This window comes from Capsella rubella, unplaced genomic scaffold (genome assembly GCF_000375325.1).
Source record: "Capsella rubella cultivar Monte Gargano unplaced genomic scaffold, Caprub1_0 scaffold_6, whole genome shotgun sequence".
Taxonomy (NCBI): domain Eukaryota; kingdom Viridiplantae; phylum Streptophyta; class Magnoliopsida; order Brassicales; family Brassicaceae; genus Capsella; species Capsella rubella.
Window position 1 is genome coordinate 3,898,789 of NW_006238918.1, and position 27,577 is coordinate 3,926,365.

The following is a 27,577-nucleotide window of genomic DNA, read 5'->3' on the forward strand; positions in this document are numbered from 1 at the left end:
TTGGCGTTTGGCTGATAAATTGTTCCAAGAGGAGACTGAGAAGATTGATCACATATGTTCTCTATATGTATGATGGTTAAAAGTAAGTGATGGTTCTCTCGCCCTTTACATCTCTAGTCAAATTTCTGATACTTTTAGAGATAGATACCGAATTACCAAGTTAAACATCTAATCTTTTAAGATGATTTTGTAATGTGATGTAAATATATATACTCATCACCTCTTAAGCTAGCTATAATCATGGGATTTATTACCATCGTGATGTTTTGCAAAACCAAGGGAGATAGATATTAAGTAAGAGTTTGCTAATAGCAAATAGACAAACGAAAATCAAGAGAGATACATACAATACCAGTTCAAACACATAGACTGGATTCACATTCACTTATTTCAAGAAGTTAACTTAGTTAAAACCGTAACTCTTATCACGTGGTTTGAGAAGCACACAAGGACCTCACTCAAGCCTGGAAAGCAAAGCAAAGGCATCACAGACAGCTCGGGTGTCAGATTAAACATCGTGAAGGTGGTTGAAACTCTCCAACTGCTTGAGATTCTCCCAGGCTTTCTCCAAAACCTTGGCCTCGTAGACCTTCTTGGTCTCACCATCAGCCACCTCGACAGTGAGATGGTGCATTGTTCCAGCCACAACCTGTGTTTTTGCACCAAGGAGCCTCTTGTACTCCAGTGTCACGTTCTGCATAAACATAAGAGCAATGATTGATTAATCTGATACCTCAAAATGGTTTCCCTCGAAATTCGCTACCCAGAATCTCAAAACCAATATAGGTGAAAACTGATGGATACTACAAGAAGCAAATGATGCAATCCCTAAATTCTCAAACCAGAAATTTACAGTTCGTGATAACATTTCAATTAGGAATATGATCGATTCAACTAGAGATCGGACGGAGAAACTCAGCGATTAGCGACGAGATAAACTCTTCGATCGGTTGATCGAGCAAACCGAATTTTAGGAAAATGAAGGTAGCGAAAGATTCTTCGTACCTCGTTCTTGTTGTGCTCATCGACAGCGAAACGAGCGAGACTCTCGACTTGAAGATCGTTAGCATTTGCATCAACATCGCGAATTCCCCCGACGACTGCTCCTCCTTGTTGATCCGCCATTTCCGACTCTTTTTTTTTACTTCTAAATTATCTCAAAAGATATTTGTTTGATCCGTATCTGAGCTTAAAAGTCTCACCTCATCTCTTCTGCCGTATATATATACAGTAAAACCTTTATAAATTAATACTCGATAAATTAATAATCTCTATAAATTAATAAATTTTTCCGGTCCCAAGTCGGGACCAGTGTAATTTTAGACATATTTCGATAAAATAATAAGATAATAATTTTTTTGAAAATCCTTTGTAAATATATGGTCCCAACAATATTATAAATTAATAATTAGGTAAATTTTTCAAAATATATGCATATATAGACACATTAGTTTTTGTTATAGTTTATTTCTAATATTTTACTATATCAAAAATAGTTAGCATTCTCTTTCAAGACATAATCATTATTATTTTCTTTGTAATTGATTATATAAAATATTAATTCTCATGATTAAATTTTATTTTTAATTATTTTTTTGAAAAAACTTTCCAAATTAGGAAAATCTCTCTATAAATTAATAATTATTAATTTATCGATAAATTAAAACCTCTATAAATTAATAAATTTTCATAGTCCCAACATTATTAATTTATAGAGGTTTTACTGTATATATATATATAGAGGGAGTCGTAAAGCGCGTATTTTTTTCTTTTCTTCAAGAATAATTCTTTTGGAATAATTAAAATATTAGTATGACTGTATGACTCATCGTAGCACTAACTAATTTAGAGAATCTTTCCTTTTTTTTTATGTCGGCCAGAAGAAAATAAATTAACTATTTTTTCAATTGGGTATTTAGAAATATAAAAAACAGAGGTATTACATATAATTTTTTTTTAACAAACTTTTATCTAAATCTCACATAAATCATACTAACATAAATAAACAAGAGCTTACCATTTCTCGATCAATCTCGTCGCTAAATAAATATACTCGGTTTGACCTTAAACCGGTTTTACAAGCATGAAGAGTAGTCTGCACAGACGAGACTTTTTTACATTTTTTCTAATATTTTTTTTGGACACTCACAAAAGCCTAATTCCACGGCGGAGATGAGGGTCGGTGCAGAGAAGAGGACGAGGAACCGTAGTTGAGGTCAAGATTCTGAATCTGTTCCATAAGTTGTGAACGTCGTTCCTTGAAGAAATCTAGGCGGGTGGTTAGTTCCATGAGAGCTGCAGATGCTGCAGGTGGTGGGTGCTGATGTCTTGTGTAATCCATCACCTACAAGATCGTATAATCGCACACTTATACTACTGAGTTCTTATTTATATATATATATTGAGATTCATTTTAAATACACGATAACACTAACCGGAGAAAAATCTTCCATTGGGATGCCTAAGGATGCTGCATTCAAGCTCGGTGACCCTGGTACTTGTCTGTTGTTTCCTCTACCGTTCCTCCAGTCTGATCTTAGGCTAGTTTCATCCTAAATATGATTCAATGCAAGTGAACGTCACTAAAAGATAATAATATTATTGGTTACAAAATGGAGGGTAAAGGAGTAGTGAGAATGAGACTCCTGAGTTATATAATAAGATTGTACCGTTCTCTGGTTTCTTTCCTGATTAACGAAAGCAAGAATGGAATCAAAGTCCTGCTGAAAAGTCTTCCTGCGACATTGTAAAAATAGAGGTGTTATTTCTCTTAGCGAGTTTACATTATAGCTAAAACAAGGCACAGTGTATGAACTCACAGTTGAGTATTATGATTATGGAGAAATTGGTGATGGCTTTGAGCATCTGGGAGTGAACTTAAGTGATTCTGTCGCTGCTGATTAAGCTGATGATGTAGTTCTGCGACTTTCTGCTTCAATCTCGCGACATCAGCTTCGGCAAGAGCAATCTCCTCTAGCTCAGCCCTTGTCTTCGCATTTATTATCATGTTAGCACTAAGGAAAGAAAGAGCTATAGGGGGAAACAAAAAAAAATCTTTCTCAAGCTAAAGCGTACACTGACTTTGGAATCCGCAGCTTGTGAGCTAAATTGTCCACAAGAAATGCTTAGACCAACTTCAAGAGCGGATCGTAGGTCTCTCTCAGCTTGCAGTTGTTCTTGTAATCTGCCCACCTGATAATTCCATGGCAAGCATGGTCAACAAAGTAGAAGTTTATTTTCCCGCAAAATTATACAGAAATTTGGAGGACAGAAACACAAATCCCAAGAGAGGTTTAATACATCTTGTTCGAGTGCCAACCGTCGTTCATGCAAAGCCTGCTTCCTTCTCTCCAAGCTAGCTTGTAGAGCCGCATTTCCTTTAGCCTGCAGTGGTCTTATCAATCAATATAACAACATTATGTTATCAGCATATAATATTTTTACTACCGGAACAAGTACCTCCTTAGCGATTCGTTGCCGCAGTTCATCTTTCATGAGCTCGAGCCTCTGTATAAGAAGCCTACAAGCGACGAAAGCATTTGGTGTCAGAATACGTCAAGCTCATAAGAACAAAGAGAAAATTTATTCTCAATTTAAAAAGTGAAGTAGAACGTTGCTTCAGTAAAACCCTTTTGACCTATTTAAATATACACATCTCATATGGACTTCAGGAATAGAATATATATTTAAACTTTTCAATCTTGTAATGACAAATTAAAAAGGTGTCGTCAATAGGAGGGTTATAGACCCAAAATGTATGCATTCAGGATTGAGTATCTTACTCGTCATTTCCTGAGGAGTCAAATGATCCTTTAGCAGGTGTTTTTTTCCCCTGCACACAGTAAACAAAGTAAGGAATTGAAATACCACCTTTAATTTTCCTAGAACTATGTACGTGCAACTAACTAGTCAGAAGATAACTTGTTCCAAATAGATGGGACTTCCAATAACATCTAAACTTCCTAAGATGTTGATAGTTAACGTTCTTCTAGGATTATGCAAGTCGTAACAGCCCATCTTGACTGTAGCACCAATAAACATGGCACTAAGATTTCGAAAGGAATTATAAATCATGACCTGATAATGAAAGAGAAAGAGAACTAAAATCGTCTAGTGGTGATAAAAGAGTTCTAAGGACAGATAAAATATTATATTTAGAATCTCATATCTACTTCATAAATGTATTTGTCGCAAGTCAGCTGCAGAGACTGACAATAGAATTACGACTTTTCATGCAAGACAATGGAAAACTTACGTTGCCTCTTCCCCAGGATGAAGCACGCTTCGCACTGACTGGTGACAAGCCAGTAGATTTATTTGCAGGTTTCTCAGCTGATGTTGTGTATCTAGGTGCAGTGAGAGGAGTACTAGGAGTCACTGAGGGCATAGCCTCTCTCCCTGATTGATAACAATTTTCAGTAGGTGATACGCTGGAAACTTCTATATCTTTGATAGGCTCTTCGATTTGATTTTTCACTCTTGTGGAAAAGTCTGTACTCTCGACTGAACAATGGATGTCTCTAGGAGACTCAGCATCTGAATCTTCAACACCAAATCCCTGAGAGAGCACAATCACACGTAGGAAAAAATAAGGATGGATTTTCTTGAAGCTTTAGATTCTACCAGTTTGGCTATGGAAAACCCAAGTATTCGAACATATCACTTATTCAGAATTCCGAATGCAGGTTTACTCTGACCAAGATGTATGGGGCAGTGGGATAAGATGGCAAGAACAAACCTTGTAGTCATACAGATCACTGCCAGCATAATCACTGCTCTCACTCGGTTTTCTGCTCAGCCTAACATCATTATCATCATCTGTTCCCCCTTCTCTTCTATCTAGATTATGCAAGTCAGGACGTTTGACCTCTATGTCCTCTTCATCACTTGAATTCTCAGGCCCACTGTCGCCAATATGAGAATCAGTAGAAGTGGAGCATCTTTTAAGATATTCATCCTGCAAAACAAATAGTTGAGAAAATAGCATTGTGTGAAACCAGATATATTAACGGATCAAATAGAATCTTACATTAATCATATTCTCATAGTCTTCCAAAAGGGCTGTGACAATGGCTTGAGCATTATTAGCAGCATTAGCGGCAGCAAGAAGCTGGGCAGAGTTATCTCCTAGAGTGTCAAAACCTTCTAGATCACATTCTCCAGCCAGAAGAGGACGTAAGAGCAATGGGGACATACAGGCAGCTACAGCAGATGAAGTCATCCGGTTCTCACATGAATGAGAGGTGATAGTATGCATCATCTTTAGAATCCTGCAGAATCCAACCCAGACTGAGAACAAAGCTGTTTGAAGTAACCAAAATATAGATTTCCAAGCAGCTTTACAAGGGAGCACCACATATTTTCCATGGCATATGCAACTGAGGATTAAAATATTCTCCTAAGTTCATTGCCTAAGTAGAATGCCTAAGCCGTAATTACGATCACTCATGGATTACATCTGAGAGCATACCGCAGTAGTAGTCGCCTGTTTGGTTCTGGAAATGTTTCAATTATAGCAGAGCGTAGTGATTTAATCCGAGCTTCATTATGATCAATTTCTATAGAAAAGTATAAAACGTGAGTTAATACACAGATAAAACCAAAGGTACAAACATAAATTCCATTTATACAAAGACTTACTATAAGCCTCCAGCAGAGCAGTGCAGCACGATGCTGGAACTGGCGAAGAAGGCAACTGCCGCAGAACATGCTGCAGATACAATAACATGACACGAATATGTCAAGACAATAATTATAACATGAATCATAGTTGACACACAATATAGTACTAAAATAGTACCTTAACACAGTCTCCAACAACATGTGGGTCCTCTTCAGGACGGAACTCTGTCTTGCCTGCATTTGAAAAATTTCCGTTGATAAAGACTTTTTTTAAGAGGGAGACAGCGGAAAAATGAAACAGAAAATGAGCTAATATCCGAATCATTACATCTATATACATATACATTTCTGAAATCGGTAACCAAAAGAAACTGTCCATATGTACAAGATCAATACCTTGTTCGTAGTCTAGAACTCTGCGTTCTACCTCCTCAACATCTGCAGACTGTCTTAAGATTCCTTCTACTTTGGTTCCTGTGTAGACAAAAAGGTTCACGATCAAAACAAAAACATTTATCTGGGCACTTAGAGACAAAAACCACTTCTATCATAGCCGATATGATGAGTTCAATAAGGATAAATATATATATATATGACACTGAAAGTAATATAAACAAATTTACTTTCTAGAGGACAAACATTAGCGAATAATGATATGAGATTTAGAATATAAAACCGCAGGAAACTAATCAAACTAGGAGGCCAATACTCACCATATGTCTCAAGAAATTGAAGTGCTTTCTCAAGAAACGATGGGCTTCCGTCAATTTCCTCTAAAGCAAGTAAAATTGGTCTTCCAACAACCGAAGACTTCAATGGGCGTTGATCCCTCCCTGCGTTCCAAGATGTGATTGATATACATCTGAATTTGAAAGGAGTCATAGCAGAAGCGTTGATTATTATAAAATAAATGAGAACTAACATGAATTAAAGGACCCTTCCATGGTACTGTTTGCTTCATTCCGGAATATTCCATTTTGACCAATTACAAGTGCTGCATTGGGAGCTTGTGCAAGGGATTGCTCGAGGGCAGCCTTCCATTCATACAAGTCGTCCAATGTCTCAGCCTATGTGAGCCAAATAATTAGCATTTCATAGAAGCATAACCCAGAATCATAGCATATAACCAAAATAGAGGAATAAAAATTGGTCAGCCAAGTATATATAGAAATCACCTTGAGGGTGAAGGCTCGTCCATCACGCCCATCTGGGAATAGTACAGTCAACAACTTCTTATCTTCTCTCACCACGACACTGCAAGCGAGCATGTTAACACAGGCTATAAAGTTGGAGATACTCTTATAAAAAACAAACACAAGAAATTTATACCTCCCCGAACTGTTCAAGTCGATGCCTCCAAGAGTCAAATTTACTTCACCTCCTTTTTGTGGTAATGCACTCTGTCAAACAGTTGAAACAATGAGCGTGAGGTATATAATAGTTGTAAAATAACTGGGAGTTGATAGTGTAAATCCAGATCCTCCTAAGCTTCTAACAAGTTAATACAGCCATCTAAGTTTTTTTTTCATAAAACATTCTAAGTTCATGATAACAGTAAAAGTATTATATGAATTAGAAAACAATCACGTCAAAGGATCACAAACACTGACTGGATCATTTTTGAAGAAGACCAAAGAAGTTCGGGTAAGGATAAACCAACGCTTCTTCCAAGACGTCCAACCTAGTCCTGCAAATCGATATGCCATACAAATTTTAGTAAGCAACACGTTGGTTTTAATTAAGGAATCAAGAATACACAATGGTTGGAGTTAAAGAGTAGATAAATCTTGAAAGAAAAGAAAAATGTAGAAGTTCACCTTTTGATGAAATGAAGAGAGGACCACTCTTATAAACCTGTCAAAATATTATGGAATATAACGAATGATTATCAACAGTTTTCTTAAATCTGGAACAGTTACAAAAACCAAAACACGCAGAGCTACAGATTAAAGAACAGACAAATCTGAAAGACTCTTCCATTACCGGCTAACAAGTGAAGCTAAAATCTAATTGTTTGGCTTCAGGTTTCCTAAACTGGTATAATAAAGCTATCTACCGTCTATTTAGGAAAAAGTTTCACGGTTGACTGCATTGGACTTGATCGAATTGATGAATTTGAAGCCCAAAATTTCCAAACAAAAAATGGAAATATTCACTTCTAAATTCACTGGCACCAACTCGGTCTCGACCCAACAGAGTCGTTTGAGCAAAATCTAATCTTTTTACAGTGTCATAAATTCCTTCAATACGAAACAAACGCACTAATCTTATTTATCTCATCAGAATTATTCCACTTTCTCCACAAAGCAACCAGGAGGCAAACGAGAGACTGTAATTACCGTATTCAAAGCTCCAGCTTGTTGAGGTCGCTGCATAGCCGCTGAAGAAGCCGCCATTGCAGAAGTAATAAACACTTAATCAAAAACGACGCATCCAAAAAGATCATGAAATAAAAAATAAGCTGAAAACTAAAATTGCAATCTCTCAAAGAGCTCCCCAGACGAATCAAAAACTATACACATTAGCCCGAATCGATGGCTTTAAGAAATCCCATATTCTCTCCTAGCAAAGCCTGCCTTTACTTTCCAGCGAAATCACTACAGAGTCTAAACTACTGCAGCTAGCCTCCAAGGGAAGATGATGAGTGAAGGACGGGGATAGAGGGAAGAAGAAGAAAAGGGAAATATCAAGCACAGTAGGGTGTAGTCTAATTATTTGCATCGAACCAATCAAAAGACGCCACGATAAAGACATTTCCTACACTTTTTTTTTTCATGCTTTCACATTAACTTTTTTGGCATCGAGCGGTGGTAAGCTCGGTCGGGTCCGTGTTGGTTTGGTTTCGATATGGGGTTATTTGGTTATTTCGGTCTGGTACGATTTTGAATTAGCATGGAGCCAAAGCAAGGCATGGTTCCAAAATCCTAAACTCTTCTACGCATGGTTAACTTGGTCATTAGTCTAACTAGGTTTTTAATTAATGTTTATGTTTTCTTTCCACCATCAATATCATAACTCTAGTTGCTAGCCCTACAGTTCACATAACCAAAATAAAAAAACCATGAGAAGACGGATCACGTCATCAAGTCCTCGCAATACCATCGTGTAATTATAACCATATTGAAAATATAACATTTCAATTGTAGTTATCAATTTGTAAAATTACAATAATTAAGATGAAAATTAGTCCTCTAATCAAAAATGAATTTCATACCAGTATTTTTTTGTGTTTTTTTTGTGTGTGTCAAGAACACTTTCATCATTCTTTGTTTATATATCCAACCAATCACCAACTCAAATCCGACTAATAGATCCGACTAAGACGTATTTAAAAACCACTAAAAGTATGCAATACTAAACAAAAATAAACATCTGTCTACGTTGTCTTGTACTATATTTTATAATAACAATTTGGCAGCACTGTTAATTACTTGTAAATTGTGTTTTAATTAAAAAGTTATTTAGGTGATGTATTCAAAGTAAAATTTTAAGAGATTTGTATAGAATTTAGACCAACTCCAATGGTAAGTTTTTTAACAAGTATGTTGGTAATATTCTAATTACAAAAAGTACAAAAATTGAAACTAAAAACTTATGTAAAATTTATCCTTCCAATGATAAAGTTTTTAATAAGTTACTAAACACTATATTTTAAATAATCAGAAAATTTGTTTTCTTTTTTCTTTTTTTCCTTTACTCAATCATAAGCGGACACATGTAGCTAAGAAACAATTTCAAAAATTCTTAGCAAGAATTACTTCTTAGCTTATTACATGTTTTTAATTTATTTTTTCTCTTTTTAATTCTTAAAAATTTGCTAAAAAAACTTGCATTGGAGTTGCTCTTATAAAACCACTGTTATTCAAACATAAATTTTAAAAAGTCTCATGAAATACACTTTTATTCAATTAATGATTTTAAAATTCATCTTAAAATCCACTGTTATTGAAAACAATTTTTGGATTTGGTTTTAATGATTTTGAAGGATTTCAGAGGATTTAGGAAGATTTACTAAGTTAAAAATACAGAAATCTAAATCTCATGGTTTTTGGTGAGATTTGAAAGGATTTTACAAAAGTCATATGAACTTTCCTAAAATCATCAAAATCATTTAAAACCCCAATAAAACTCAAATCTCTTAAAATTCCAATTTGAATACATCCATCTTAAAACTTTTTTTTTTTTTTGTAAGAACAAATAAAAAAGTAAATTAATAGAAATAAGAGAATTGCGTCTCCCTCCCTTCCTCTCTTCCCCCGTCAGAACCAGTATCACTCCAAAGCCTAAATTCTCACCATGGCAACGAGTTCTCGCCGGTTAAACACCGGTTTAAACGCGACGATCAGTTCGCATTCCGTAAACCGACCCCAATCCATCTCCCTGAGTATCCGTCGAAACCTTCATCAGATAAATCCTCCTCGTCTAGTAGTAGTACCTACGATCACTCCACGTTTCATCACCCAATCATTGTCACGGGCAAAGAGATCCTCCTCGGTTGGATCGGGGATCAAAAAGCCAGGCGTATGCGGTTACGCCATCGGGGATAACGAGATCGAAAGGAGCCACAGCTGCGGCCATGTGGAGACGGCGGAGATAGTATTTTGGGCGGCGGCAACGGCGGCGTTGGGAGTGGGAAACAGGGTGATGTATAAGCTGGCGCTAGTTCCGCTCAAGCAATATCCCTTCTTCCTTGCGCAACTCTCCACCTTCGGGTAATAAACCATCTCATCTCCGCCCCTCTCTTCTATCGTCCCTCAAATGCGTCAATTGTTTTTTTACTTTTACTGTGTTAAAGATCATACACGTAACAATTACATTCTGCTAATTAAAAATAATATTACGAGAAGAAACGTAGGCGTCTAGATCTCTAGTTTTTATCTTTATAGAAATTTGTGGTGTGCATGAATTTAAAGGTTAGTAAATGCTAGGCTGCTAGCTAAATAATAGTTCCCGTCTAAATATCGATTTATTTGTTTGGTTATTAATGTATACATTGTTTGGGAGTGTTTTTTTTTTTTGTTTGTTATGAGATTGGTTATGGCTCATTGGAGTTTAACTAACATTTAAAAAAAATAAAAATTCATATACATTTAAAATAAAACTCTGCAAAATTTGGATGTTTGGAAAACTTTGTAAAGCGAGTGAATATTAAATAAATTAGAAACTTGTTGAACGGGTCATAGTTGGCTTTGTAGTAGTCTCTTTCGAGTTTGATACTTCTTCTTCTTCTTGGGAACATTATTGTTAAAGGCGCATTCTTTCATATTTTAAATTCACATTCCATTTTTTTGGGATAAATCATGATGTTCGATCGAAGTTAATATCATAAATCATTTTATAACCATTTGCAAAATAAATGCTATTCTATCCTATGATAGAATAATCAGCACTAGCAATAAGCATTAATTCGTTGAATACAAGAAAAATAAAGTACTGTTTTTAAATATGATAAGAGGAAAAATCACAAACGTTTTGTAAGTTAGTGGAACCAAAGTTATCGAAACAGGAAAAGGTGGTGGAACCAAATTGAATAATGTCCATCCATACATCACATTTCGTTATCCCCTCCCTCTTATGCAATATTCTTATTGGGTCCACTGGGCTTAGACTTTGATTAGAGAATTCCCAATGTCCATCTTACTAACCTGAACCAAACCATTCCAGAACCAAATATTATGGCTTCTTTCCACTTTTGTCACATTTTTCTCAAACCAAAGTCGACCAAACTTAGAAATACATACAATTATGGGACCAGACCAAAGTGATAATGGTGAGGTTTTCTCAAACCGGAAATCCATAGTAAAATACCCAAGTGTCCCACCTTTTCCACGTGTTTGCTGTCTGCTAGTCAAAAGTTTGATTGGTTGCATCAGATTCTTGAATCTTAACTTGTAGCTAGTTACCAAGCGACCTATGCTTTTTCTTTGGTAGTTACCAATTAGATGTCCTGGAATAATCTTGTTTTATATTTTATTTAACTTCTAATTTACCGTTTATCTTTTGCTTATTTCTTCATGTAGGTATGTAGCTGTATATTATACTATCTTGTATTTTAGATATCGTTCTGGGACGGTCACAGATGCCATGCTCTCGGTGCCTAAACCTCCATTTTTAATTGTCGGCGTCTTAGAGGCTCTCGCTGCAGCTTCTGGAATGGCTGCAGCAGGTAACACTACATTACATTTATATGGATTTGTCTACGAGAGAGTACTATGAGAAGCAGAAATGCCTTGATCATCTTACCAAAGCAACTTTTATTCATCCTTAGTGTTTTTATTTTGCTTTTTCTCTACTCAGCGAATCTTTCGGGGCCATCTACTACAGTTTTATCTCAGGTTAGATAGAATCTGTATATAACTTAATATATGCCTTTGTATGTGCAACTCTTGGTTTCAGTGTGACAATTTATATTTCCCTTAATTAAAAAACCATGTTTTCTTGATTATTATTGCTAGTTGATAACATGTATAACTCACTTCCTTGTTTGCTTATAGACATTTCTAGTCTGGCAAATTTTCTTCTCCATCATTTTTATCGGGAGGAGATATAGTGTAAACCAGATACTGGGATGCAGTCTAGTAGCTCTTGGTGTAATCTTCAGTGTGGCAAGGTTAGATAAACCTTCTCGATGATCCTCTTGCTCGATACTAAACCAAATTTCTAATTGTGGTTCTCTTTTGGTATTTCACAAATGACACAACATGAATCACCATTTATTGTTTTTCCATCTGCAGTGGATCAGGCGCTGCTCATTCATTAAAGGAAGCCGGAGTGTTTTGGATTCTTCTAATGGTGCTTTCTTTCCTCCTTCAAGGAGCAGGTACAGTATTGAAGGTTCGTTATTCCCCTGATCACAACCTTTTAGTTTACGTGAAATTATTCTCTCTAATCTCAAATTCCTTTTTTCTTATAGGAAGTCATCTTTATAGATAGCCAGAAACGATTAAAGGTATATTCCTCAATCCTCAACACACATTGGACAAAAGTTTCTGTTTGTAACTTGTTTGAAAAACTTAGAATTCATCTTCTCTTTACTATCACAGGGAGCTTCACTCGACCTATTTATAGTAAATTCATATGGTTCAGCTTTCCAAGTAAGTATTATAACCCTAATATGTCCCTTTGTTCCCCTCTCTAAGCTCCGGCTTGTATACCAAGCTAAGTAATCTTCCTCTTTGGTGTTTTTTCTTTACTAACCAATTAGGCCATATGCATCGCACTACTTCTTCCATTTCTTTCAAAACTTTGGGGCATACCGTTTAATCAACTCGGTAGCTACCTTAAAGATGGCGCGGGTTGCTTTCTCAACATCGGGACAGTAACAAAAGGATGTGATGGGGCACCGTTTTTGCCTCTATTGTTTGTGATAGTGAACATTGGCTATAACATTGCGCATTTAAGACTGATAAAGCTTTCATCTGCGGTGGTATCATGTCTTGCATCAACAGTCTCAGTGCCAATTGCAGTGTTTCTGTTCACAATGCCATTACCGTACCTAGGAGTTGCATCATCACTACCAACAGGGTTCATAGGAGGAACAATCATACTTGTATTGGGAATGATTCTTTACAGTTGGACAGCGCAAGGAGCTAACTCTCCTCGTACTGATACAGTCATTCCTTCACCTCCCCCAACATAGAGAGGGTTTAAGTAGAGGTTTCTGTTTTTCTTAATTGATTTGAGAGACTTATGAAGATTCGGTTTGGGATTAAGGTAATATAAGATTGAATAAATATTATTGTAACAGATGTCCATGATGGGATACTCAATGATCAATAAGATTTTTTACATAATGTATGATTACTTTATCCCGCCCGAAAGGTGTGAGAGAGAAACAGAGTTATAGTAGGATCAATGATAACTTAGAATAAACTCATATCAATTTAACTATCCTGATCAATCCAAAATAAAGTCTCATAGCTAGACAAACATACCATTGTCATTATCTTGCTGGATCATTTCCGTAAATTAAGTTTGTCAAAATTCATAATTTTTAGTTACGTAGATGATAATTTGCTAAGTTGTGCTATCAACAAAGAACAAATACATATCTTAAACATTTAAAAGGAAATTTAAAGCGTAATTTTATTCCCCATTATTAATTGTAATTTCAATTAATACTTTATATAATAAATCAACTCATTTAAATAACCAATTCATCTGACAAAATTTCCCATGGCTACTCTTTTATAATTTCCTTATTGAATTTCTCAACTTAATTTATAATCATCTCATACAACAACAATATTGTATTAATAATATATATGAAGGAGATCTAAAATCCCTTGCAATTTAGACTTAGTCACAAGTTAAAATCTTTGATATATTCAAAACTATAGTGAAGTATTTGACAGTTCTTTTTGGTCGGTGGGGGTACTTGACATTTGGAAGATAAGAACAGACAATTTTTGTAACAAAATGAAAATCCCAGGATTTGCTCTCAACCTTTGTCCTAAATCCTAAATGTTGTTTTACCTTAAATACCATAATTACAGACAAGCTTTTGTCCTAAACTCCCTCCCTATCAACAAACCCTATAATCCTCTGAACCGAAAGGCCAGCGAAGTAAAAACACATTCTATTCATAGTCATTCACAACCAAAACACCTAAAATTTTCTTGCTAAAGAAGAAACAAAAACCAGAGGAAGAAAAAAAAAATTAAGAGAAGAAAAACACACAAAAATATAAAAACCTTTCTATTTCTCTTCCTCCTTTGAGCTTTCACCTCCTCCTCCTTCTCCCCCCAACCCTTTTATGCAACAATGGGAAATTGTTGCTCTCATGGACGGGACTCGGCCGATAATGGAGATGGACAAACTCTGGAAAACGGAGCTACCGCTTCCAATGCTGCCAACCATACCGGTCCAACTGCGGAAGCTTCTGTACCACAATCAAAACATGCACCTCCTTCTCCTCCTCCTGCTACCAAACAAGGCCCTATAGGACCTGTCTTAGGTCGACCCATGGAAGATGTAAAATCTTCTTATTCTTTAGGGAAAGAGCTAGGGCGAGGTCAGTTTGGTGTCACGCACCTCTGCACACAGAAGGCCACAGGTCAGCAATTTGCTTGCAAGACGATTGCAAAAAGGAAGCTTGTGAACAAGGAAGACATTGAGGATGTAAGGAGAGAAGTGCAGATCATGCATCACCTGACTGGCCAACCAAACATTGTGGAGCTTAAAGGAGCTTATGAGGATAAGCATTCTGTGCATTTGGTTATGGAGCTTTGCGCAGGTGGAGAGTTGTTCGATAGGATTATTGCTAAAGGACATTACTCCGAGAGAGCAGCTGCTTCGTTGCTAAGAACTATTGTCCAGATTGTGCATACTTGCCATTCCATGGGGGTTATTCACAGGGATTTAAAGCCAGAGAACTTTCTGTTGCTCAACAAAGATGAAAACTCTCCTCTCAAAGCCACCGACTTTGGGCTGTCCGTTTTCTACAAGCCAGGTCTTTTGCTGCAATCATCACAAAGCCAATTCCTGCAATTTTGAATCAACATTACTGTAAAACATGACATGGTCATACTCATAGAAAATTTGTTTCCGCTGTGTTACAGGAGAGGTTTTCAAGGATATTGTGGGGAGTGCTTATTACATTGCACCTGAGGTTTTGAAAAGGAAGTATGGACCAGAAGCCGATATTTGGAGTATCGGTGTCATGTTGTACATCCTCTTGTGTGGTGTCCCACCATTCTGGGCTGGTAAGGATATATTCAACGTCTTCTTTTTATCTACCCAATAAAGATACTATAAACATATCTGGAGATGTTTTTATGTTCATGTGTTGTGTATTTACCTGATCACAGAGTCGGAGAACGGGATATTCAACGCCATCCTAAGGGGACATGTTGATTTCTCAAGCGATCCATGGCCATCTATCTCGCCTCAGGCGAAGGATCTTGTCAAGAAGATGCTCAACTCTGATCCCAAGCAAAGACTAACAGCTGCCCAAGTTCTAAGTAAGCATCTGTTAAACATACCAAAAATGTCAAAAGCATAACGATCTCTCTCTCTATGAAAATTAAAGTTTTATCTCTGATGTTTTTACTCTTTGTAAAGACCATCCATGGATCAAGGAGGATGGAGAGGCACCAGATGTTCCTCTTGACAATGCAGTGATGTCCAGGCTCAAGCAGTTCAAAGCAATGAACAATTTCAAGAAAGTTGCATTACGTGTAACAATCATATTCCCTACCCACTAGAACATAATATGGCTTTCAGTAGATTATCCTAACCTCAAAACCTGAAATTTTCCAACAGGTGATAGCAGGTTGCTTATCAGAGGAAGAGATCATGGGGTTAAAGGAGATGTTTAAAGGTATGGACACTGATAGTAGTGGAACAATTACACTCGAGGAGCTAAGACAGGGACTTGCTAAACAAGGTACAAGGTTGTCAGAATACGAAGTCCAGCAGTTAATGGAAGCTGTAAGTCCTCTGCATATTTACATGAGTTTTAGCTTCGGTCAGATGCGTAAAAGCTGTGAAGAAGACTCACTACTGATTTACTGTGATTTGCTATGCGTTGTATGGGATTCAACAGGCTGATGCTGATGGTAATGGAACAATAGACTATGGTGAGTTCATCGCAGCCACAATGCACATTAACAGACTTGACAGAGAAGAACATCTTTACTCAGCCTTCCAACATTTTGACAAAGACAACAGCGGGTAAGCACTTAACAGTTTGTTATTCATAAAGACTTTATGCACCACAAGCACAAAGAAGAAATCTGAAGCTTGTTATGCAACAAAAAATTCAACTTAAATAATGCCTGCTGTTACCAGATATATCACAATGGAGGAGCTAGAGCAAGCCCTACGAGAGTTTGGCATGAATGATGGCAGAGACATTAAAGAGATAATATCTGAGGTTGATGGAGACAACGTAAGTAACAACAGTCCCTTCACATGTAACAAGAAGCTAACAGTCTCATTAATACTAACCAAAATTCCAATGATTATAACAAATGCAGGATGGTCGGATAAACTATGATGAATTTGTGGCAATGATGAGAAAAGGAAACCCAGATCCTATCCCAAAGAAGAGACGTGAGCTTTCATTTAAATAAAGAATTGTTGAAGTAGAGGAAGAGAGGAGATAGAAAGAGAGCAGCACATGGGTTGAGAAATTCATCTTCCTTTTCACAATGAGAGAGATAAGGCAAAGCAAAAAATATTCTAAAGTTGTATGCTCGAACCGCTAATGCACTGGAGGAGATCTTTAAGGGAGGAGAGGGCTCTAGAAGGAAAACAAAATCATTAACTGGGGGGATTTGGGGGAGGTGTTTGATATATGTACATTTTCTTTTCTGGTTGTCTACTACTTCTTAAAGTGCCATGGGTTTCTCAATGTACTTAAAAAATTCTTTTCAATTCTCTTGTATGTGTTAGTGATTATTCGTTCTTACTTCCTAGTGAAACAGTGAACACCAATTTGGAAAAGAATCATACAGCTAAAACCAAATCGACCAAGGCCTCATCAACTGGGAGGCAAAACTCCCTAAATATTCTTTTATCAACTATGGCATTGCAGAAAAAATCTAGGAAACATGATAAACTGATATAACTACAAACAAGGTTTAATATCGAAGATCATCAACTGCATCAAAGTACATAATTTCGTAATAGCTAAATTTGGAGTTAAAAGATGTATTTTTCCATTGCTTGGTGGATGTAAAAGACAAAAGAGCAAACGTAGATAATCAAATCCACCAAATTCCATACAAAAAGAGTTTCACATCTTCCCCCAATTAAAAACCCTAAATTGCAGGACGACCAAAGGAACATGGAATCGAAGACAATTTACTTATCTTTGGTAGAGACTCCATACTTCTCCTGCAACTTGGTAATCTCTTCTTCACTCTTCTTCTGGTCAAACTTCTTGCTCATCTTCGCGTGCTGGTAATAAAGCACGATTAGGTATCGATTCGCGACGTTGAAGCCGGAGAGATGGTCGACGGCGTTCTTGGCGTCGTAGATATCCTCGTAAACCACGAAAGCCGTGCCTTTCGTCGCCTTGTCGCAACCGATCCGAATCTGGCGAATCGCACCGTACTTGCCGAAGATATCGTACATCTCCTCGCTCGTTATGTTGAAGGGAAGGTTGCGAACGTAGAGCACGCGATTCACCTCCGGTGGGAGCCTAGTGTTTGTCTTGCGAAGACTGATTGTTGTCATAGCTTCTCTTCTTTTTCTCCTTGAGACGAAGATTTGTCACCGTCGCCGAGAAAAAGATTTATCTGATATCGGGAAAAAGAAAAAGAGTTACCGTCGTTGCGCGCACGCAGACTTAAATAATAATAAAAGGGTAACATCGTCTTTGCGCACGTTAGACTTGTGGATTTATTGACGGTGTAATGTAAAACCAATTAAACCAAGAGTAATCTACCAAACCGACATCTAATCTCCGGTTGAATTTATAAATATGGTGGAGTGAGACATTTATAAACAGAGAGAGAGGGAACACGATGAATTTTTTTCTCAAATTCAGACTAGATGGACGTTATTCATAGGTCATAACGACTCTTTCAATCCTTTTTAATACAAAGAATGTTATGTACAAATATTCTTATAGAAACAACTGATATGTTGCAGATAACTGCACAACACTTATTTAGGTTGTAGCTTCAGATGGGACACGCTTAACTGGAGCTCGAAGAGAAGATAGATAATTAGCATCTGATTTCTCAATCCCATCGAAAAGGTAACTGAAAGGAGGCATCTCTATGTACTTGCCACTTCCTGGAACCACTTTAAGCTCCTCATTTTCCCATACTATTCGTCCTCCTGCTATTGTCACTTCAACTTTTCCCTGAGATTTTAACCAATCAACATATAAAAAGGTTACTATATTACTCACAAGTCTCACATTCTACATTATCAGTAAAGAGGTTTTGCAAAAAATTGTGTATTACCTTTCCTCTTCTTCCCTCATAGACGTTTGTGTCAGATCTTGAATGATGAGTCTTTGAGCTAATCTCGTAGCTTGAGTTTGGATTTAGTATGATAATATCTGCATCCGAGCCAGCTATGATAGCTCCTTTCCGTGGATATATGTTGAAAATTCTAGCGCTGACAATCAAGATCATTTCAAATGCACACACATGACTTGCTAGTTCAAGCTCATTGGAAAAACACAAACATATACTAAAGGAAGCAGGAAAGAGCAAATATACCATTCTGTGCTGGTTATTCGAACAAAATCTGTAACAGAGATTTGGCCAGAACCCTGGTTTATGTTACATAAAAAAATTAAAACTTCTGTAAAGAATAAGATTATAGACAGTCCACAAGTACTTACCACCATAGTGTCCCATATCAGGTGCATCCGTTCTTCAAGGCCTATATTTGAACAAGTTCAAAGTATTTACAGGTCAACAAAATCAATGAGAACAGAAAGAAAGAAACCAGTCAAGGCAGTTATTACCATTAACACCATTAGGTATTTTGCGGAAATCATCATATCCTAGAGATTTTTGTGTAGAATTGAAAGTGCAGTGATCAGTTCCTACAAGCTGCAGAGATTATACCAATAAAAGGAGCAAAATGTGTCAGAAGAAAGACTTTACAGTTTTATGTTATGGTCCTATTTATCTAAGTTATGCAGAGCGAGGAAAGAAACCTGAAGGATTCCTGTTGAAAGGGCATCTTGTAGGGCTTTCCCATGTCCTAATGGTCTGATAGGTGGACTCATGACATACCTGAATTATTAAGTAAAACTTTGAATATCTGAAATAGTAATTGGCTACCATTTCATTAACAGACCTAGAGGATTTCTTACTTGGACGCAATTGTGAAGTCAGGATCCCAAAGCCAATGATCATCAAGGATTAATCCAGACACAACAGGCTCTCCAATAACCTTCTGTCCTGAAATACATAACAAAACAAAAAAAAATCATTTATATTGAGTTAAATACTATATAACAATTTGAAAGTTACTTTGGAGATCTAGCCATATGTTATTGCAGTAGTGGCTGTTCGAATAAAATTGATTAAAATCCAGACAATGAGAAAAGAAAAAAATCAGTCCTACAGGAGTTGTAATTGAAGACCTGATTTTCGAGCTTTAGCAATCTCATCCATTGCATCAACACTCATCACATGAACAACATAGAGAGGCGTGTTAACAAAACGAGCCAAACGAATTGCTCTAGAAGTGGCTTCTCCCTCAAGCTGTCATTGTACAACAAGGAGCTTGAATTTATTAGCTTGAACAAAGGTTAAGAGAGGTAAGAGCAGATATGGGAGAAGAGAAAAAAGCTACGAGGCAGTATAATAAAATGAAAGATGCTGGGCTCAAATTACCACAGGAGGCCGGGAAAGAGCATGACCCTCTGGACCTGTAATGCCCAGTTCAATCATTCTTTTCTGACCCTCGAACACTGCATCTCCATTTTCAGCATGAACCATTGCCAAGGCACCGAGAGATTTGCATCTTTTAAGGCCTTCCAGTAGGAGGTCATCAGTGACCATCAGAGATCCTTTATATGCTAGGAAGAATTTGAAAGAGTTGATACCTATAAATTTAGAGATACATGCACTCAGTTTCATTTTATCAGGAAAACTTATGGCTAGAAAGACCAACACTATGAGGCATATAAATGTAGTCACAAGACATTTACCCTTTTCCTTGACCAATTTCTCCATGTCCCTGGAAACACCTTCATCCCACTTTGTGATTGCCATATGAAAACCGTAATCCATGCACGAGTTTCCCGATTTGTTTTCATAGGCTTCAAAACCAGCTACCAGATTTCCATTAACCGGTATAACAAAGTCTATATGCATAGTTGTTCCACCAGCTAATGCTGCTGCCTGACCACTGAAGAAATCATCAATAGTCTCAGTACCCATAAATTCCATGGCAAGATGCGTGTGGGGGTCAATTCCTCCTGTTTACCAAAAAACATACTTATGCTTCAAAGATCAAAAATACAGTTCTAGAAACAAAACTTCCTAACCTGATCATCTGCTTGTTTAGAAACTATCTAGGCATTCACTACTACCAATATCCACAAGTAACGAAAGCCAAACAAATCAAAAAGTATCAATTGATTAACCTGGCATGACAAACTTTCCAGTAGCATCGAGTACAGTGACTTCATCCCCAACCTGTTACATAGCAACAAGCAGATTAAAAAAACATTGGAACTTAGACTACCAAAAATGAAGGACACATTAAAAAAGGGGATAGTTAGACCTTAATATTTGGCTGCACAGCTACAATAATTCCATCTTCCACATAGACATCAGCAAGTTCTTGATGGTGTGCATTCACAACTGTACCTCCTTTGATCAAAATCCTCGTCGATGGCTCTCTCCCTGCACTACAAAACTGCAACAAACACATTCAGAGACAGTTCCTCAAAGTTGACTTTCAGAAAATTTAGAAATCAAATCAAATCTCCAAAATTCTATCTTTTCTATTTCAATTTCTCTAGAGTCACTACTGTATTGGATTAGCTAGATAACTTAAGTAATCTCTTATTTGCTTTAAGAACTACAGTAGATGGTTCAAAGACACAGACCTGAGTAGCTGAACCTGAAACGGAAGGCGATGTCAACAGAAGAAACAGAGAGAGGGCCAAGAAGAACGAATCCAGAGGTCTAAGCGCCATTGATGAAGAGAAGCTTGACACAACACAAGTTGATTCAGCTTCCTATCATTTACATTTCATTTCTCTTTCTTACTGGCCAATCAGTTTAAGTCAACGCAACGCATAATCAAAATCAATTGTCGACAAAAGAAAAAAAAAAATCAAAATCAATCGATAAAACCTGGTTTAACCGGGTTTAGTATTAATTTCAAGTTATCCCGGTTCGAGATTTCCACTGAACTCTTTGGCTAAGGAAGAGGCTATTATATATCAGAGATGAAAAGGCTATAGATTTCTTCTCTTTTCGATCTCGCCGAGTCTCCTCCGAATTACAATTTCTCTTCTCGCTCCAAGCTGATGAGCTCTACCTCTTCCTCCCAGGTAAACCACTCTTCTCTCCTGCCTTGTCCATCATCAGGTTCTTGTCTCCTTCTTAAAGGTTTTAATTCGAGTTTAGTTTGGTCTCGTTTTCGTTAATTTGAATTCAGCATTTGGTTATGATTTGAAAACAAAAGAAAGGCTCCTTTTTGATTAATCTCGTACGGGTTTGATCCTTGAGCTGCTGATTAATCTCGTACTATAGATGAGTTGATTAAGTGTTACGAAGTTACTGAATCTGCTGTGAATGTTTTATTGGTAGATGGATCAGCTCGTTGCTGACAAGCATGTACGTTACATTCTGATGGCAGAAAAGGTAAGGAACTAGAAACTGTATCTACTCTTTCTTCATTCTTACTGTTTATGTCACTACGATGTTAACTTGTGTTCTTTTTTTTTTTTTTTTTGAATTATATTTAATTTGCTAGAAGAAAGAGAGTTTGGAGTCTGTGGTGATGGATCATCTAAGAATGAATGGTGCATACTGGGGACTCACCACTCTCGACTTACTGGACAAACTGGGCACTGTTCCTGAAGATGAAGTGCTTTCATGGGTCATGACTTGTCAGCATGAATCTGGTGTGTACTAGAGTATCATATTTATTTACCATATGGATTGCGGATCAGCTCTATATACTTACTGATAGAATGCCAAAAAAAGTAGGGATAAATGGGTTAGGCAGTGAAAGCAGGTGTTTTGGAAAATCATTAGAAAATATTCATTGGCTGTGGTTTCTTAGTAAGATATTGCTTAGTAAAAACATCTATGGGACCTTTGTAGTTGTTGTAGGGTTTCACATTTTTATCCTGAATCATAAGATATTGCTGCAGTAGAAGTTGAAAACAAGTTGTTCTTTTCTGAGCAGGTGGCTTTGCCGGTAATACTGGACACGATCCGCATATCCTATATACACTCAGTGCTGTACAAATCTTGGCCCTCTTTGACAAAATTAGCATTCTTGACGTTGGGAAAGTATCAAGTTGTATCCTTTGGCACTTAACTTCTTTTTGATGTCTAACTCGTTCTTCTTCTTCTTTTTGATGTCTAACTCGTTCTTCTTCACTGATAGCCATGGGGGAACTTCCATTATTTTAAATAAGCAATGATGTGAAATGCAAAGGAAAAAACTCTGCAAATTGCTGATGATAGATATTATTATGGTTTCCTATACACAAAATTAGATGTTGCTGGGTTGCAGAATGAAGATGGGTCCTTCTCAGGAGATATATGGGGTGAAATAGATACAAGGTATTCTTCCTGGCCATGTGTTACAAAGAAAATTATATTTTTTGTTGGTGATTTTACTTTGTTGAATCTTAATTGCTAGACTGTTTATGTAGGTTTTCGTACATAGCTATATGCTGTCTCTCAATATTGAAATGTCTTGACAAAATCAATGTGGAAAAGGCTGTTGCGTACATTGTGAGCTGCAAAAACCTGGATGGTGGTTTTGGGTGCACACCTGGAGCAGAGTCCCATGCAGGACAGAGTATGATATGCTGTTTGAGTATTGTTCTGTGTAGTCTACCTGATAGTCACTTGCAATTAGTGTTATAGATGGCTTTACGCAATTTAGAAGGCTGATCCCATCGCTGGCATTTAATTATTCTATTGACTGGATACTTGGACGTTTATTGTTTCTTTAGTAGACGTGTTATTGATACACCCTTGTGTAAATATTATTTGATAGTTTTATGGTGGTAAAGAGACCGTTAACTCTTTATTTGTTTCTTCTGTTACTGCAGTCTTCTGTTGCGTGGGTGCTCTTGCTATCACTGGGAGTCTTCATCATGTTGATAAGGACTTGCTTGGTTGGTGGTTATGTGAAAGACAAGTAAAGACTGGGGGCTTAAATGGACGACCTGAGAAACTCCCTGATGTAGGTGTTAAGCTCCTCTCATTCTCCAATGAGAGAGACCTATGTATACTGGTACTTACATATTCTTTTATTGTTATTATTACCAGGTTTGCTATTCGTGGTGGGTCCTATCGAGCCTAATCATGATAGATAGAGTTCACTGGATCGACAAAGCAAAGCTTGTCAAGTTCATCTTGGATTGTCAGGTTTGTCCCCAACAAGTCGAGAAAATTCATATTGTTGCCAATAAGCTAACTTAAACTGAAATCTCTCATCTCATCTCATCCTAATTTGAATTTGAATAGGATTTGGACAACGGAGGCATCTCAGACCGACCAGACGATGCTGTTGATATCTTTCACACCTACTTTGGAGTTGCAGGTAACTTTGATTTGTCTCTCTTTAAACTGCTCATGTTGATGTCAAGCCAAAGTGGTCTCATTTTATCACATTGGTGCAGGGCTTTCCCTCCTTGAGTATCCTGGTGTCAAGACAATTGATCCAGCCTACGCTTTACCTGTTGATGTCATTAACCGGATTCTCTTCACCAGATGATCGTTTACTTGGGCGGTTTTAGAAGTTATGTTGGTCAACCAAGTGGACTGGATTCAGTGATTACAGTGATGTTGAAGTTAGATAATCTTGGTTCATTCCTTGAGCACTTTGCAAAACTCAGTAGTCTCAGTGTTGTATAACTTCTCATTGTTGCTTTAATGGAATGAAGTTGTGTTGCTACTTGCTACCTTAGACAAATCACATTACTGTTTCTTTCAATTCTAGCAAACCGAACTAAATTTTATGTATGGTCCTTACAGTTTAATAAAGTATGTTATACACAAATTATTAGCAAATTAGAGAAAATTCATTCATTAACATACAAATATATTTTCATAGTAGTAACTAATTACATGAAAGTATTTATCGAATCCTGTAAAAGAAAATAAAAGTATTTTGCAATTTATTTCCTTTTTCACAGAATATAGAAAGCAAAATAAAAGAAAATAATAATAAAATTCTGGACTACTTCTAAACCCTAGTACGCCATTAGAGAGGGTTTAGCTCAAAGTGTTCCGTTTTCGGTTTGCCAAGATTTGTTTGGTGAGCTGACTCTTCCAATGGAGGCGCTAGCGGGAATTGAAGCAGACATCGAATCGTACTTTGGCGAGCAGGATCAACAGAAATCCTCATCGGACGGCTGCAAACAGGTCCCGTGGCTGAGTTGGGAAGAGTGGGACTCAGTGAGAGAGTCACTCTTCTCTTCTTCTCCAGATAAAATCGCTTCTGCGTTGGAAAGGGTAATGCTTTGCTTGACGTGTTTTCTATTTGCTACAGAAATCGAATCTAGCTTACTGCTGTACACCACAACAGAGCTTAAATTAGTTGAATCAAGCTTACTGCTTTAGCTCCAGAGATATTAAATTAGTTGAATCAAGCTTACTGCTTTAGAGAAGAGAGCTAAATGGTTCCTTTATATCTCTAAAGTACAGATTTTTAATCTGTTTTGCGGATTTCAGGTTGCAACATGGCGAAGCAGAGGATCTCTTCCAGCGCCTGTAGATGTTACTTGTTCCCTCATTGAGATTCAACTCAAAGATGGCTTTATTCCGTTAGTCTCTCTAATTTCTCAAAACGTTGCCATGATACTTTAGAATGTTCATCTCATTTTTTTGTTTTTTTTTGTTTGATTGAAAACAAAGGAGAGAGAAACAATCAGCAGACGCATTGTATTCAGAGCATTTACTGCAGATGCTATACTGTATGGGAATACTCAGGTGACTATGAGTTTGCTCCCACTTCTTGATATGTTTTGGTTGGTTTGCTCTCTGTAATTGTTGTTGACTCCCATTTTTGATGAATGAAGGCTTGTGAACGGTGTCATAGAAAAGACAAGAAGGAGAGAAGATGTTTCAATTGCGGATGCAGCTAGAGCAATCGGTATCCCACGTAAATTAATTGATATTCGTCATGGTAAGAATCTTTTGGTGCCCTTTCCTTGGTTTTGTACAATATCTTTTCAAAGCCTGCTTTATGCTTATGATTGATTTGATTGTTCTCATTGTAGAGGGCTCTCACCGTGAGCTCCCTGCACTCTCGGTGCTTCGGGATGCTGCAGATGAGGTACACTTTTTTCCTTCTTAATTCTTGTAGGTTTCCTTATATCAAGTACTAGCCTCAGAATACATGAATGTCTACTTCCCTGTGAATCAAAACGTTTGCTCTTAACATCTTTTTAAAGAATATCTTTTATGTCTTCTTGGAAAGGTGTTTTCTGTATTGTAGTTCTTGTACAATACAGAAGATCTTAATTTGCCTGACTACATTTGTTGGTCATTGTAGGCACTGGAATGGTTAAAATCATATTATTGGGAGCCTCAGAAGTACGAGATTCCCTTAAAGAGAGATGGAACAGCTAGCATTAGAAGAGAAGTCAAATCCAAACTCAGGAAACTTGCTTTGTCCTTGCAGCTTAAACAGAATCCTCAATTTGACTCCCCTTTGGTCAAAGAAAAATGTAAGACAATTCATCTTTTGTATTTGGGACCTTGTACTGGGTAGGACTAGTAATGCCAAGCAGAAAACGGAGTATCCCATATTTTGGGACCTCTGTCTCCCATGTTTAATGGAGTTTACAAAATTATTACATAACTTAGATGATATTTTAGTTTTGGTTGCCGCTATATTATAATTCCAGCTTTTTGCGCTGGAAATAAGTTTTGGTTGCATCCTCGCATTTCTCTAAATTTGTATGGTCATATAGGATTATTTTTGTGATTTTCAGGTTCTAATAAAAGGATAAGGAAGATAGTAAGCAGCCTTGTTGAGTTATACCCTTCTTTCTCCGCAGAAATTTCATCTGTGCTCCTTGAATTCTTACTCAAAGCCTTGGATTCTTCAAAATTGACAGAACTTCAGAATCAGCCTGGCCAAGATTTCAGGGTATTTTTAGATGAATGGAAACCTGTGATCATGGAGTTCTCAAATAGAGAACCTGAGTTACTTTTGAATCTGCTCAAAGCAGTCCTTGATATGATCCAAAACAATGAACGAAGAAGATATGAAACTGGTAAACTATTGGTTTTTCTTAAAATTTTCTTACTGAAACTTGATAATGTTTCCAGATTGTTTTTAACTTAATTGACTTGTTTGTTTGTTTTTAAATGTGCATCTTACAGAAAGGTCAGTGGAAGAGGTTTCTCAAGTTGAGCAGGTTCCTTTCTTGTTTGCATGGCTTGTGAGTCTTCTCAATGGGTCAAAGCATTTTCAGAGAAACAGTTCTTTAGAAGTGAAACCTCCAAGCACTTTCCTTATGGAACTTATTCGTAAATGTCTTCTCTTGGGAGCCTTAGGATACGAGCTTGTTTTGAAATCAGCATTTCTACTCGCAGAGATTGTGGGAGGCCGTGTCTTAAAGGAGAAGCTCATTAAACTCCCTCTCATGCATACAAGCTCTGCAAGTTTTCGATTGGAACAGGGTTCTACGCTTGTAACAGCTCCTACAACTCTCCTTGAGCGAGAGAAGAATCTTAATAATGCAGGCAAGAGACTTGATATTGTCAAACTTCAACTCTCAAAAAAGAAAGGTATTGACACAGACAAAACCAGTATCAGATGGAGAAAGGCGAAAACATGGAGCCCTTGTCCAATTGGTATGTTGCCTCGGATCATTGGATCTTCTGGACGTTTACCTCTTCTGGACAATCAGAACGCTCAGAACATCTCAAAACAAGCACAAGGTAACAACAATGCTAAAAGAGGAGCTGAGTGCACTAGGCAGTTGGAGAACTCGACATGTAAGCGAGCAAAAAAGGGTGCAGAAGATTCTGAATCAAACGATGTGACATTCGAAACATGTATGGAAGAGGCTGAGATGGATATAGAACATGCTTTTGACAAAACTGAAACTGAAGCAGAAGAAAATCTGATGATGTGGAATGATGAAGAGGAAAACAGAAGCTACCTTATGATAGGTGGTGAATGGAAAAGAGTAAATGATGGAGAGCTAGTGGGGATGGCTTCGAATGTTACAGTTTGTGTTTGAAATCTCTGCCAATGTTACACTTAAAGCGACATCCTTTTGAGAAAATAGTTCCATTATTTTGATCTTTCTTTTAAA

General features: G+C 37.1%; 8 protein-coding genes across 10 annotated transcripts; 4 read left to right on the forward strand and 4 right to left on the reverse strand.

Moving 5' to 3' along the window:
- Positions 1 to 229: 229 nt before the first annotated feature.
- Positions 230 to 1,193, reverse strand: LOC17881439 (cysteine proteinase inhibitor 1). The gene is made up of 2 exons (XM_006288896.2): positions 1,006 to 1,193; positions 230 to 694 (listed from the first exon to the last, which is right to left on the reverse strand). The coding sequence occupies exons 1-2, from the start codon at positions 1,123 to 1,125 to the stop codon at positions 509 to 511; spliced, it is 306 nt and encodes a 101-aa protein (XP_006288958.1). The 5' UTR covers positions 1,126 to 1,193; the 3' UTR covers positions 230 to 508.
- Positions 1,194 to 1,922: 729 nt separating this feature from the next.
- Positions 1,923 to 8,269, reverse strand: LOC17881127 (rho GTPase-activating protein 6). Of its 2 annotated transcripts, none has more exons than XM_023780512.1 (22): positions 7,962 to 8,269; positions 7,440 to 7,476; positions 7,233 to 7,309; positions 6,952 to 7,022; positions 6,798 to 6,876; positions 6,545 to 6,689; positions 6,336 to 6,455; positions 6,019 to 6,096; positions 5,801 to 5,856; positions 5,641 to 5,710; positions 5,471 to 5,558; positions 5,030 to 5,270; positions 4,739 to 4,957; positions 4,256 to 4,558; positions 3,783 to 3,832; positions 3,460 to 3,520; positions 3,301 to 3,384; positions 3,076 to 3,192; positions 2,820 to 2,989; positions 2,670 to 2,736; positions 2,436 to 2,552; positions 1,923 to 2,344 (listed from the first exon to the last, which is right to left on the reverse strand). In XM_023780512.1, exons 1-22 carry the CDS (start codon positions 8,016 to 8,018, stop codon positions 2,156 to 2,158), a joined length of 2,496 nt encoding a protein of 831 aa, XP_023636280.1. In that variant the 5' UTR covers positions 8,019 to 8,269; the 3' UTR covers positions 1,923 to 2,155. The 2 variants fall into 2 exon arrangements, with proteins under 2 accessions (XP_023636280.1, XP_006287069.1); XM_006287007.2 differs by having other exon boundaries at positions 3,082 to 3,192; positions 7,962 to 8,268.
- A 1,508-nt stretch (positions 8,270 to 9,777) lies between these two features.
- Positions 9,778 to 13,417, forward strand: LOC17882590 (protein CLT3, chloroplastic). The gene is made up of 8 exons (XM_006287687.2): positions 9,778 to 10,334; positions 11,643 to 11,788; positions 11,920 to 11,957; positions 12,117 to 12,232; positions 12,357 to 12,456; positions 12,536 to 12,571; positions 12,666 to 12,716; positions 12,827 to 13,417. Exons 1-8 carry the CDS (start codon positions 9,919 to 9,921, stop codon positions 13,259 to 13,261), a joined length of 1,338 nt encoding a protein of 445 aa, XP_006287749.1. The 5' UTR covers positions 9,778 to 9,918; the 3' UTR covers positions 13,262 to 13,417.
- A 581-nt stretch (positions 13,418 to 13,998) lies between these two features.
- LOC17884386 (calcium-dependent protein kinase 17) lies at positions 13,999 to 17,067 on the forward strand. The gene is made up of 8 exons (XM_006289265.2): positions 13,999 to 15,073; positions 15,183 to 15,326; positions 15,432 to 15,584; positions 15,685 to 15,800; positions 15,886 to 16,053; positions 16,169 to 16,296; positions 16,414 to 16,513; positions 16,602 to 17,067. Exons 1-8 carry the CDS (start codon positions 14,386 to 14,388, stop codon positions 16,695 to 16,697), a joined length of 1,593 nt encoding a protein of 530 aa, XP_006289327.1. The 5' UTR covers positions 13,999 to 14,385; the 3' UTR covers positions 16,698 to 17,067.
- A 161-nt stretch (positions 17,068 to 17,228) lies between these two features.
- LOC17883951 (splicing factor 3B subunit 6-like protein) lies at positions 17,229 to 17,895 on the reverse strand. Its single transcript, XM_006290072.2, has one exon. It carries the CDS (start codon positions 17,803 to 17,805, stop codon positions 17,431 to 17,433), a length of 375 nt encoding a protein of 124 aa, XP_006290134.1. The 5' UTR covers positions 17,806 to 17,895; the 3' UTR covers positions 17,229 to 17,430.
- Positions 17,896 to 18,082: 187 nt separating this feature from the next.
- Positions 18,083 to 21,403, reverse strand: LOC17882642 (dihydropyrimidinase). The gene is made up of 13 exons (XM_006287427.2): positions 21,158 to 21,403; positions 20,830 to 20,964; positions 20,690 to 20,741; positions 20,252 to 20,521; positions 19,935 to 20,146; positions 19,682 to 19,802; positions 19,409 to 19,496; positions 19,250 to 19,328; positions 19,055 to 19,142; positions 18,929 to 18,969; positions 18,804 to 18,856; positions 18,543 to 18,699; positions 18,083 to 18,439 (listed from the first exon to the last, which is right to left on the reverse strand). The coding sequence occupies exons 1-13, from the start codon at positions 21,245 to 21,247 to the stop codon at positions 18,242 to 18,244; spliced, it is 1,584 nt and encodes a 527-aa protein (XP_006287489.1). The 5' UTR covers positions 21,248 to 21,403; the 3' UTR covers positions 18,083 to 18,241.
- A 94-nt stretch (positions 21,404 to 21,497) lies between these two features.
- LOC17881320 (geranylgeranyl transferase type-2 subunit beta 1) lies at positions 21,498 to 24,266 on the forward strand. Of its 2 annotated transcripts, none has more exons than XM_023780518.1 (10): positions 21,498 to 21,607; positions 21,867 to 21,920; positions 22,033 to 22,183; positions 22,471 to 22,587; positions 22,787 to 22,853; positions 22,946 to 23,094; positions 23,351 to 23,484; positions 23,571 to 23,669; positions 23,769 to 23,844; positions 23,924 to 24,266. In XM_023780518.1, exons 1-10 carry the CDS (start codon positions 21,584 to 21,586, stop codon positions 24,016 to 24,018), a joined length of 966 nt encoding a protein of 321 aa, XP_023636286.1. In that variant the 5' UTR covers positions 21,498 to 21,583; the 3' UTR covers positions 24,019 to 24,266. The 2 variants fall into 2 exon arrangements, with proteins under 2 accessions (XP_023636286.1, XP_023636287.1); XM_023780519.1 differs by having other exon boundaries at positions 22,036 to 22,183.
- A 226-nt stretch (positions 24,267 to 24,492) lies between these two features.
- Positions 24,493 to 27,570, forward strand: LOC17881785. The gene is made up of 8 exons (XM_006287244.2): positions 24,493 to 24,758; positions 24,978 to 25,069; positions 25,161 to 25,235; positions 25,325 to 25,431; positions 25,526 to 25,581; positions 25,801 to 25,975; positions 26,243 to 26,527; positions 26,637 to 27,570. The coding sequence occupies exons 1-8, from the start codon at positions 24,579 to 24,581 to the stop codon at positions 27,500 to 27,502; spliced, it is 1,836 nt and encodes a 611-aa protein (XP_006287306.1). The 5' UTR covers positions 24,493 to 24,578; the 3' UTR covers positions 27,503 to 27,570.
- Positions 27,571 to 27,577: the final 7 nt, after the last annotated feature.